The following is a 12,543-nucleotide window of genomic DNA, read 5'->3' on the forward strand; positions in this document are numbered from 1 at the left end:
TGAAATTATACAATCTTAATTTAGGAAGCGATCTGTAGAAGTTCTATTGTGCTAAACTCGACTGGCACGCACGGTACATATAGCCATACCTTCAGCTGTAAAACAAAAAAGAGAGAAGATTATAGTAACGTTTATCATATCAATTCATTAAAATATCGAAGATTTTGGACTTCCATTTACATTTGAATTTCCAAATATGGCTTATTGATACATTATGAGAGGACAAGCTTGATATTGCAAATTAATACGGTTTCTTATATTTTGATATAAGAACTAATTTGTGCATCCAATTTCGTCTGATTTATTGACGAAATAATCCAATGCTTTTGCAAAAATAACTTTTTCATATGCTTTACAATAGTGTCAAAGAAATTAAAACTCAATGCTATGCTCAAATACACTGCAACTACCATAGTAAATTAAAGAAAACTAATGTCATTGGTCAACCTATCGCTACCGATATCAATATTTCCTACACGTTACATACTTGATGCAAACGTTGGTCCAGTCATCTTGTTAAAATCACAAAGATCACAAAACATTGTACTGTCATATGAAGACACAACTAGGATAAAAAAAAAACAATACATATATAAAGGTCTGAAGAATTCCCAACGATGTTAGAACGGTCAAATTTGCGATGCAAAAATATATAAAACGTCCTAGAATGCAACGACTCTATTCACTACACTGCTTCATCGGATCAAATTTATACAGGGAAGATATCTATACGTTTACATATCTTCTGATCCTGATTTGTTTTGACATGCATCATCAATTTGATCCTCTATCCTACATAATAACATTTAAATGAACTGTCCCGTACTACCATACATCGTGTACTAAGTTACAGCCCTAGATTAGTCCTACGAGGAGGAATGACCCGGCCAGGGAAAGCTTTATTTTTATATAGCCTAGCTGGCCGAGTGGTCTAGGGCGCTGGACTTTGTGCAGGCGGTGTTGCCATAAATGTCACAGCGGTACGAGTTCGAGTCCGGAAAAATTTGCATCGCAAATTTGACAGTTCTAACATCATTGGGAATCTATCAGACCTTTATATATATATATATATATATATATATATATATATATGTGTGTGTGTGTGTTATAGTATGAAGACAATGTAATCTGTTTTGCCCACTACTTGCGGTCAATAACTTTTGTTACATATACATAGATCTTCATTTGGTAGGCTAGGTAACTTAGCCTTAATGTAGGAGATGTTTATACGAATTTTTGATATATTTTTTAACAAAAAAATATTTGTTTTTTTTAAATCTAATTTATTGGTATTTTCTAAATCAATAACCAGCATAATATTTGTATAGAACATTATCTAATCCATGCAAACGTAACATATTATAATTTACAATACATCATATATCTGTTTTATACGCATCTATCTTCTCGAACTGATATAAAGGTATACCATTTTGATATACTACATGTACTTTATCAAATATATGTGCTCAGTGGCACCACATATTCTGAGATAAATTGGGAAGAAAAAAAATATAAATATTCCATGCAGGTGTTTTACCTACATTAAATAATTTACAAACAACATCTTTCAAAATGTAAGACTTCTGTCCAATCGAATTTTAAATAATTGAACCATGATAAAACACATCGTATATGTGTGTTAGTGCTGTATCGTAAAGTAACTAAACATTAAATTGTCTTTGTCCCTTTTATTTTCAGTATCAAGAAGAGATATATTGGTAATTTTTAGTTCTCTTCCGCTTACATACTTCTAACTTTTACCACTCATACAATAACTGATCTGAATTCGTAGTCAGAATAATCATCGCTGCATATTTTTTTTACGTTTTGAATTCAGAATTATGTATATCCTGATGCAAGAAATTGTCCCTTCTTTTTGGTCCGAAAAGTAGAAATTTTGTCGTCATTTTAACGAACAAAAGTACATGTGTATTCCTATCGTTTACTACATTAACGTTAATATCTTACCGTTAGTGGTCTGATACATGTACAGCAGAGTATCACCAACAACCCTTGATTTTACACAAGAGTATAAACCAAATTCTCTTAAAAAAGAAACAAAAAATTGAAGGAATCATTTATTGTCAGTTAAACAATCTGCCAAAGATATCTTGACTTATATTATTAGTTTACTTTTTGTTTTTGTTTTGGATATTGTGATGCATTTAAACATTACATATGTGTAGGCACATTACGTTATATCGTTCTGATAACAAGAGTAAGGGAACCAAACTTTTAGCAAAAATCAGACGAATGTTATCCAAGTACAAAACCAGTCAGGGAAAACGGACACACACAACAAAGATCATAAAATAAAAAATAAGTTTGCCAACGCACATATGTTAGTTATATATCTTAGACATAACCTCAAATGCTTCTTAAAATGTACCAAAATATAGTATGTATGTGTTTGAATGTATCATTCTGGCCCAGGGGAAAAAAGGTTCAATATTTTGAATGGAAGAATGGGAGCTGACACATCGCGGGCAATTGAGAAATTAAAGGAAAAGGGACTGACAACAAAGCTATGCATCGCTAAACAAAACTAAGTAAAACAAGAATTAAGAAAACCTGGAATTGAAATATATAGTAAGAGTAAGGAAGATAATTCTGACAATTGTGTAAATTATTCTTAAAAACATTATACAACGTTGTTTTTCCAAAAACGATGGTACACCTAGATACAAATATATATAGTTCTTCGTAGAGATTCTTCATACTTTGTAAGAAATAATTCCAAATCATCTTCCAAATATACAGAGGAAGATGTTTACAAAATGCTGGAATTTTTAATCGACAACATATTTGTCCAGTGTGGTGGACGTGTTTTTCAACAAACGGTCGGCATTCCAATGGGAACAAATTGTGCTCCTTTACTTGCTGACCTATTCCTTCACTCTTATGAGGCTGACTTTATAGCTGATCTGATCAGAAAGAAAGAATATTGTTTGGCTAGATCCTTCAATCTCAGATTCCGCTACATAGATGACGTATTATCTTTAAACAATCCTAATTTCGGGGATTTGATACATCGCATCTACCCAAAAGAACTTGAGATAAAGGATACTACAGACACTGTGAAGTCAGCCTCATATCTTGACCTACACTTGGAAATCGATGGTAAAGGAAAATTATTGACCAAACTTTACGACAAACGTGATGACTTTTCATTCAGAATTGTTAACTTTCCTTTCATCTGTGGCAACATCCCTTCAGTTCCTGCGTATGGAGTGTTCATACCACAATTCATACGTTATGCCAGAGCTTGCCGAAACTACGCAGACTTTTTGTATCGCGCTAGAACTCTAACAAATAGGCTTCTGAAACAGGGTTATGTTGCTACAAGATTGAAGTCATCACTACAGAAGTTGTATGGTCGTCATCATGAACTCGTGGATCGTTATGGTGTATCCATCAGCACCATGAAAACGGATGTATTGATGTATTCAACGGGTCATAGTTTGCCTTTCCTCGTTTGTCTAACCCGGACTTGACTTTTTATGAGCAACCGAATATTGACAAATATGGCGCGTCCATTGTGACCGTAATAGGTCACGAAAATGTAAAAAGCGGACCGATATTGTCCTATTAGAATTGAAATAATTCACGGGAACTACATTTTATCATTGTTTTATTGTTTTATCCCGAGCGATAGCGAAGAGTAAAGTATCGGCATAAATAGTCAGTCCGTGTTAAAACAATGGAGTTTCCGTGATTAATTTTTTAATTTGATCCTTCGGAAGTTATTTCTGGTCAAAGAAAACAGTATTCCATGACGGTTCTGAAAATTATAATGGAATTCCTCTCTGCCAAAACATTATTCCAAGGTCACAACAGTAGACATGGTTGTACTCCTCTTGAATTTTTCTTTATTTAGCAATATCACCTTTAATCAAATCTTGTTAAAACTATAAAAAAAATAATAAGGATTTGATAAATTTTGTCACAATATATATAATTAAGTGCGAAGAAAACGCAGGGTCAATGGAAATTATATTTTAAAGCATTAAGTTGGGTAAAAAACCGACAGTCTCAAAAATCTGATAAATGTCCAAAAAAAGACCATTGACTATCCTTAGATTAATGTTACAGCCGAAGTCATTGTTTTACATTACATGTGATACTTACTGTACTATGAAGAAAGATCCTCGACGTTCAATGCAATAGGACCAGGTGAACTGATTTCCAGCAGGTAATGATTGATTAACAAATGTAGCTTGTCCATTCTTATATACAAACCAAAGACCATCTTTCCCGAAATACCATGGACGGTTCCTCCATTTGCAAGGCCATATACATCCTAATTCATATGATGCATACTTTTGTTTAGATATGAATATAAGAATCAACTACACATAACATTGTTACAGACTAAAGGTCGACTTAATTGCGATTATATTGTTAATCATTTGTCTACTAAATTAGACCACATACGTAATTTTAATACGTACAAATTTTTTTTTTACAAATCTATTAAGTTTGGTGACGTTTTAATATGTTTTTGTAATATGTCGTTGTAGTCAAATTTTGATTAATTCGTTCCTTCCTTTAAACGGTTTTTAAAAAGTATGGTTCTTTACATTGTAAAACAAATGCATTATAGTTAAATATGATAAAGAACTACCGGTAGCATTTGTTTCAGAAATATATCACCTGAAAATAATAACGTACATGCACAATTTATTCAATTTTGCATTGTATCGAAATCTACAATGCCGAGTTGTCCTATGGCTTTGTGTGACCAACCTAATTTTGTGTATGTTTGTCCTCAATTTTGTCAGCGGGATCTAATGTTCCCAAGTTACGCGGAAGGTCCATGAAGGAAACGCATATTTACAATTACATTCAAAATTGATATCATTTTTCAAATTATAATTACCATTTTATGCTGAAAGAAAGGTTCTTTTTGAGGACGAATTCTTGAATTTCGCTATTTAGCCGACCTATTGACAATTTACGTTTTTCTTGACTGATAAATTGCCTAACTGGGGTTAAATTCCAAGCTGGTATGGAAAAGGGCAATTTGAAATTGGTGATGAGGGTTGAGGCAAACAAAAAAGACAATTGGGAATTTGACTCATTTTTTCGTACAAATTGGATTCGTAATAAATTCATTATATAATTTAAATAATTTCGTTTTAAGCCGATGAGCATGACCCAAATGTATACTTGATGAGATAGGGCTTTTGAAAAACAAAAAAAAACAAAAAAAACAAAAAAAAACAAAAAACAAAAACCAAAATGTATACAAAACTTTTCATTTACAGAAAACAAAGTATTTGAGCACACTCCTGACATGTGTGTTCGTTGAATATTAAGTACAACAGCATAGGTGAAATGGAAGAAAAAAACGAAATTCCAAAAATTCTTTTTTTTTATGAAAAACTAATTATTTTCAAATTGAAATTGAAAAATACTCGCCTGAAATGGGAAGATATGTTGGATACATCGATAATTAAAAGAATAGTACCCAACATGCATATTGTACACCGTTTATATGCATATATTTAACATTTTAGTTCATGATAAGGGTTTTTATTCATGGGTTTGAGTGGCAACTTGATTTCGTAAAATTCAAATATTTATTACTTTGGCTCTTCTGTAAACTAAGACATTTAATTAATGTACTTTTTCACATAAAAAAAATTCTTAAATCCTGCGATATTCTGAAAAAGGAAATAACGGGTGATATAGAAGAATTTCTGAAATTCTGAAAAATTCCCCTTACTACGATTTAACAGTAATTGTAATCCCAAAAAAATGTAAGCGCCTGAATTGATCAGATATATGTTGAGTTAACCAGTTAATCATTATTCTATTTATAAATGCTAAACATATGAGTTTTACGGATAAAACCTGACTAGGAATATTTCCAAAATTCGTTTAAAACAACACAAATGTTATTTTTAGCCATTTTTGTTACTAAAACATAAATGCTATAGGTGTTTTCACATTGACAAAAATGTCAATTTTAGCGATTTTCCAGTGGAGCAGGGGTATTTGTTTTTATTGTACCCCATAACACTAAGTGTTAACGCAAGTTTTCTGGTACTATTATAAAGTTAAAACATTGGGCTACCTGAAGATATATAAATGTTTACTTTTGCAGAAATAAATTCGAATAATAAAAAAAAGGTCAAAACATGACTTTTGCCTCAACGGGGTATAAATAGTAGCAAAAAAAAATACAAAAAATGCTTCAGTGTATTACTTTGGCGACAAAAACATTCGTAAATGGAAGGTATAAGGGTACCTGAAATCATATTTTTTTTATGAGTGTGTGTGTCTGGCGGGGGGGGGGGTGGTTGTACGATGCGTTATATAAGTCCACATACTACACTCGCAATGCAAAAGAGCACGTCCATAATTTCTTACCTTCATTTTTATTTTTGGAAAGCTGTTTTCCAACTACAACTTGTATAATATATAGCATAGTAAAAGCACAAATGGACGCACGTAACATCATCATCAAAATATAATAAAATAATGCGTTGAGTGTCAAATTGGTATTAAAGTACAGTCTATATACGATATATCGACATGCAACAGCTGGCAACCAAATTGGGCTTCACAAAAGAATTTCTGTCCCGTTTTAGTTTGTGAAAGACAGTAAATTTATATCTGTCTTTTTTATCGTGAATCACATAATAACGTATATTTAAATATAGTATATTCGAACAGCCTTTCAAATTGACTTGGTTTTAGGAGTTAAAACGGATATTTTCGTATTTACATATAGTGATTTTTTACCAATGTCGTTTTTTTGTGTTTTGTTTTAGTTTTTTTGTTTTTTTTTTTTGTTTTGTTTTTTTTATTTGTTTTTGTTTTTGTTTCTGTTTTTTTGTCATACATTGGACATACGTGTGCCAATATAAAAAGTAGAGACAACTTACGTTGAAGTATATTTTATAACTCCGCCGGAGATCAACTAGAACAGTCACCTCAAACGCTCTTTTGGACATTTTATTAAAAGATCTACAGAGTCAATTTCAGGCTTAACATTTTACCCTAACTCCTGTCGTGACTGACAAAACATTTAGTAATAGTCAGGCTGACACAATGTATTATTGCGCTTCAATTACTATTTCAAAACGCACTCAAAGGTCACTTGCTGCACTAAATCCTCTTAAAACTTAACAAAACACAGATGTCCTTGAGGTATTTATACACCACAGAGGTATGTCCGTGACATTTACACCACATTCATTCTCGTCATATTAGAGATCTCCACTAATTTGACGTATCTCGCCGTAAACTAACATTATTCAACGAAATCCTCATAGAACCAAAAACGACAGACCGTAAAGGAAGGGATAAATTATTTATAGTTAGTGCAGGTGAAAATCATAGAACCATTCATATCTATTTCTCAGTTCATATTTTCATTGGAGATCTTAAAAAAAATGTTAACACATAATTTGTAACTTTGATTAATAAATACAGTTATCATATTTCTTGCAGTACTCCCGATAAGCAGATTAATGCGACAACAGAGGAACATCTAGAGATTGTGAAAACGAATGAACGGGAGAAAATAAGAGTGTCCCAATTATGATAAAATTAGCAAAAGTTTCTCTTTACAACGGGATTCAAAACCTCGGTACCACTCACTTCGCCCATGTGACAGTAAATTTAGATAAAATATACATTTTTTGAATAGATGATATGTCAAACTACTTTTTAAACTTTTTTTACGTTATAGTCTAGAGCGTTTGAATAATCAACTCAAATATCGTCTGCATGCAAACAGGCTTTGCATTTTATACATGATAAATTATTTTCTTAACCTTAAAGTACTGAAGTGAAAAGTTGGATAAGTACCATATCTTAAAGGTTTTGTAGTTAATTTATGGAATAAATCACACTACATGAAGCACGGGATTTTATTAATTGATTATGTGCAAAATACCACTAAAAGTCAAATAACTTATCTTTTTTTTTATTTTAACGTTTTCAAATGTACAAAACATTCTTTTGTTTACCATTTGACTTGACGACGTTTTTTGTTATGTTTTTTCTTCTCTGGATATTCGTTCCTCTTCAAACACAAACACAAAAAAATCAACAAAATGTCAAAACGTGCATTTAAAATGAGTCACGTGATCGGTTAATACGCCTTGGTCGGATCACATAAATGTCAAAAGTGCAGTAGGAAGATGACAAAATGGTACATCAAAATTTTAATAGTAGGTCAATGAATATGTATATTTTCAAAAAAAAGCTGCGGGAGCTGTGAAAAATCTACATGGAAGTTAAAAAAAATGGCTCGTTTCATTCTTGTGATGAGATATTTTTGCGTTTTATTGTATTTCAACGAATATGAAAATAAAATGCTATCGACAGATAACTTCCCGCAGCAGGTTTCAGGTAAAATAGAATGTGCTCTTTAAAATGAAGTATAAATCAAGTATATCAACAGAGTGCATGCCACTGCTTAACCATATTATTTTTCCCATAGCGGCGACATTGAAGCAAGCGCACTGGGACCTCAGACACGTTGATTTGTGACGGATACGTGTGCAATAACCAATTTAGTTGTGATAGCAGACTACCCTTAGAATTTCTTATATGTTGACAATTAAAAACATTTTTTTTTATTTTTTATTCCTGCTGAACATAACATGGTTAGCCCCCCCCTCCCCCGACACACACACTTTGTATGATACCTTAGAAAATATTCCATATCCATCAATTTCTTGGCAATATTTGTTTTATATGGAACAAGAGGTATCATCATATATATTTGAAGTTGATAAACATGTTATCAGCTAAGAAGAGACAACACTGCGAAAATATGATTCCATTCACACCTCCATCCAGTTATTGGAATGCAGTTAAAACACAATTTAAACACAACTTTTTTTTCAAATACACTTTCCATTGAACACATATAACTACTTGTACTTGACTAAAACATCCAAATTAAATGTACATGTATAATGTACACATGAATTATGGCAAGTAAATACTTTCTTCTGTTAACTTTACATACAGTTTTGGAAATCAAAATTGAATCCTACAAACAAGTTCATGGGAATATTTATTCACAAATAAAGTCAAATTTCTTTTCAATCTCAGCTGAAATCTGATGAAGTTCGGTAATGTTTTAATTCGAGATTCCATACTGTCACCAAAGTGATTGAAATATCAACCATTAGTAAGGTTGTCCTGTTGTCTATGGGTTTGAAGTTTGGAGTTGGGAAATATCTCTGTAAAGACAGTGAAATTCAAATTAGCATATCTGTCATGCAATTAAATTATTGGTCAATCATTTAAAAACCCACACGTACGGCCACACGGGTTAAAATGAATTAAATAATCAATTTCACATATCATTGAATATCATTGAAAGGAAAACAATATTTGCATTCCTGGTTAGATAGTCTGTTTAAAAGAAATAATTTACAAGTTGATTAAAACTATTTAAAGAAGATCATATAAACAGACATCGTCTAGTATCAATTTACAAATTTGCGATCGTGTTGTAATATATTTATCATTTCAATACACATTTCGTCAGATGAAGATGTTTGAAACTCTGATCATGACAGTTGCTAGATGTATGTTTGTAGGTCAGTGATGAATGAAACCCGGCCTAGCCGGTCCCGCACATATTATAACCCTCATTTACTAAAACAAAGATAATTTAAGGTACAACTTACCAAAACTTGGAGAATGGCTTTACTGGTGACTTGTGTAACTTCAGAATTCGTCGATGATTGAAGTGTAAATGCAAACATGACGTCTCATTTGTTTACTACAGGTGTTCTGACGTTTCAAGCTTTTCTGTGACGCCAAATCGATACAAAAAATGCTGCCAGTTTTGTTATGTTGTGTTTCCTTATTAAGATATCAAGAGGGTTTATTCAATCGTTAATATCATAGATTAAAAGAACTGAGGACTTTATTTAACAATAAAAATATTTTTATGTGTTATTTACAAAGATTGTGGTTACTTATGGAACTTAAAACGTTACGTATTTCGTGCGTGATCAGACGTCAACCAGATGTACAAGAAAACTCCTTAACATACCCGCGGAGTTGGAGCGTTATATCAAGATATGTTATTAACAAAGGAGTTCATAATCATTGTACAGTATCTAAGTTCATTCATGTACGGAGCAGTCCGGTAAGTCTGCGCACCTAAGACCTGCTGTCTTTTATAAACATAAGCTCATGGTTAACTGTCCTTTAAAATTTCGAATACTAAATCTACATTCAATTTTTTTGAGGAAATTATTCTTTATCACCAGTGGCATTAGCAAATTTGATTTATTTGTTTTCTATATGACAAACATGATGTTTTCTTGTAAACAATGACAGTCCAGTCATGCCTACAATAAACACCTAGGTATGGATAATGGAATGATTATGAAATTTCAAATTAAGTCTTACAAATTGTTCAGAACATTCATTGAACAAAGAAAACTGTTTTAGTTCATTTTAACCAATAAAAGTTGTAAAACAATGGATTCGAATTGTAGTTGTTGTGATACGTTAGAGATAATGTGATTTTTAAGTGGAGCTAAATTTACGAGTTTCTTTTATTAAATGAACTGATTAGGCAGTTATAAGGTTTAATAACCAATTAATATATATCTATTGTAAATGTCTGTGGTACAGTCACTAAATCAAGTTATTTATTAGATGCTCTGTGAGGTACCACATAAGGGACAGTAGAAGTTATCAGTTTTAGATATGTGTTCCTCCTCGGTACAATACTTTAAATGGACCCACTTGAGACAGCAATCAAACTGTACCCAGTTAACAATTTTGAGGCTTATATCCAGTCTCAGTTCATCTGGTTGATATTTTCCACACACGATGCAAGTTTCTGTATCCTCAACTTCAAGTTCATCACCATCCGCTAGAACATTTGAGTTCTTTTCAGAAGAAGTTTTTGTTTTTGTTGACTTTGCAAGTCCTTTTCCTTTAGATTTGTTTTCTTTTGAAGATCCCTTTCTGAATTTTCCATTTGTTTTATTTTGAACCGATTTGTTTGCTTTTGACACTGCATTTGATGTTGATGGAATTTCTTTTTCAATGCTTGCATATGAAGTCTCAAATGGTTTTCTTTTCTTTCCAGCTGGTTCTTCTATCTCAGTTTGACTCAACTCATCATTTTTCTTTTCCCTCTTCTGTGTTTTATTTGATTTAGTTTTTACCTTTTCTGTCTCCTTTTGGATCAATAAGTCTCTAAATGTTTTTTTCAGTAATTGCTGCGCCATAGGGAGGTACAAAAGTTGTTCTTTTATTCTTGAGGTTCTCAGTTTGATTTGACTTTTCAAATGTTTCTACTTTCTGTACAAACAGTACTTTGATGGACCTCATATCTGTACGTTCTTTCCTGCTAAGTGTGTCTGTTGATGATACTGGATTAATTTGTGGCACTGACCTTTTTGGCTGAACAGCCTCTGGGTTCAGTGGGAAAATCCTTGTCTTACGGAAACCTGACATGATGTTTGCAACGGTCATAGAACTGTTGTATGCAGTGTTAATGAATGAAGGTAGTTGATCACGTGTAATTACTGAATTAGGTTTCTCATGCATATATTTGTAGAATTCAGTATTCAAACTTTTTTTGAATGGACTAAAGACAGACACGTCCAGGGGTTGCAACATGTGAGAACTATGTGTAGGGAGAACAAACGTTTGATTTCCTGGCAGATTCAATGATATCAATGGTGATATGAGTAGAGTGCCCATCATACAAAAGAATTAAAGGTCTTTGAGTGACATGGGCAAGACAATGGTTATTGAAAAAAACAACGAAATTCTCAGGAGATGTATTGTATTTGGTACCAGCCATTCCTTTGCTTACCAACTCATGTGTCAGACGCTGACCTTTATACATAATATAAGGAGGTATGGTCTCACCAAATTCGCTTACTGCAGCCACTAATGTTGTTGTTGATGACCTTCCTGAAGTACCAGAACATGCATCACAGCCACGACGAGAAAGTACTTTGTGTGGGGAACGGTCAAGAGAGTTTCCAGTCTCATTAACATGTCAGCTTTGTGAGGGTTGGTTTGTAAGACTGTACTCATCGAGAATACATTTCAACTTCTCAAGATACTTTGTAATATGCTCAGCCTTGAAATCATTTCCGACCTTGTCTCTTTTTTTAGGCTGGACCATTTTGACATTAGAATTTCGGGGCAAAACACCATAAAACCAATGTTTAGTCGGAGCTTTGTTTCTTCCTTTTAAAGTGCACATATTTGCTGCCATTTCCATTATTTGCCATCGTGCATACCCAAAACCTTTTTCTGCCATTGACACACAAAGCCTTGCTAATTCAATCTCCACTGATGTTGAAAAAATGGTTGGACTACCCATTCTTAGGTTATCAACCAATGTAATATTGTTTAATCGTAATCAGAATGTGCTCTCTGGGACGCCATGTCTTCTAGCTTTAATACTTTCTATCCTAATTCTGACGTCATCAAAAGCCTCTTTTAACATTTCTAAAATATAATTTGCTCTTTTTCTCTTTTGCATTGTCTAAAATTAGAAGAAATTTAAGAATTGTTTTTTTC

The 12,543-nt window shown here is 32.7% G+C and overlaps 1 protein-coding gene across 1 annotated transcript; it reads right to left on the reverse strand.

Moving 5' to 3' along the window:
* Positions 1 to 443: 443 nt before the first annotated feature.
* LOC148610514 (uncharacterized) lies at positions 444 to 6,511 on the reverse strand. The gene is made up of 4 exons (XM_088595586.1): positions 6,379 to 6,511; positions 4,132 to 4,303; positions 1,972 to 2,048; positions 444 to 565 (listed from the first exon to the last, which is right to left on the reverse strand). The coding sequence occupies exons 1-4, from the start codon at positions 6,470 to 6,472 to the stop codon at positions 480 to 482; spliced, it is 429 nt and encodes a 142-aa protein (XP_088451712.1). The 5' UTR covers positions 6,473 to 6,511; the 3' UTR covers positions 444 to 479.
* Positions 6,512 to 12,543: the final 6,032 nt, after the last annotated feature.

This window comes from Perna viridis, chromosome 8 (genome assembly GCF_037379345.1).
Source record: "Perna viridis isolate PV_CMFRI_1.1 ecotype Kerala chromosome 8, ASM3737934v1, whole genome shotgun sequence".
Classification (NCBI taxonomy): domain Eukaryota; kingdom Metazoa; phylum Mollusca; class Bivalvia; order Mytilida; family Mytilidae; genus Perna; species Perna viridis.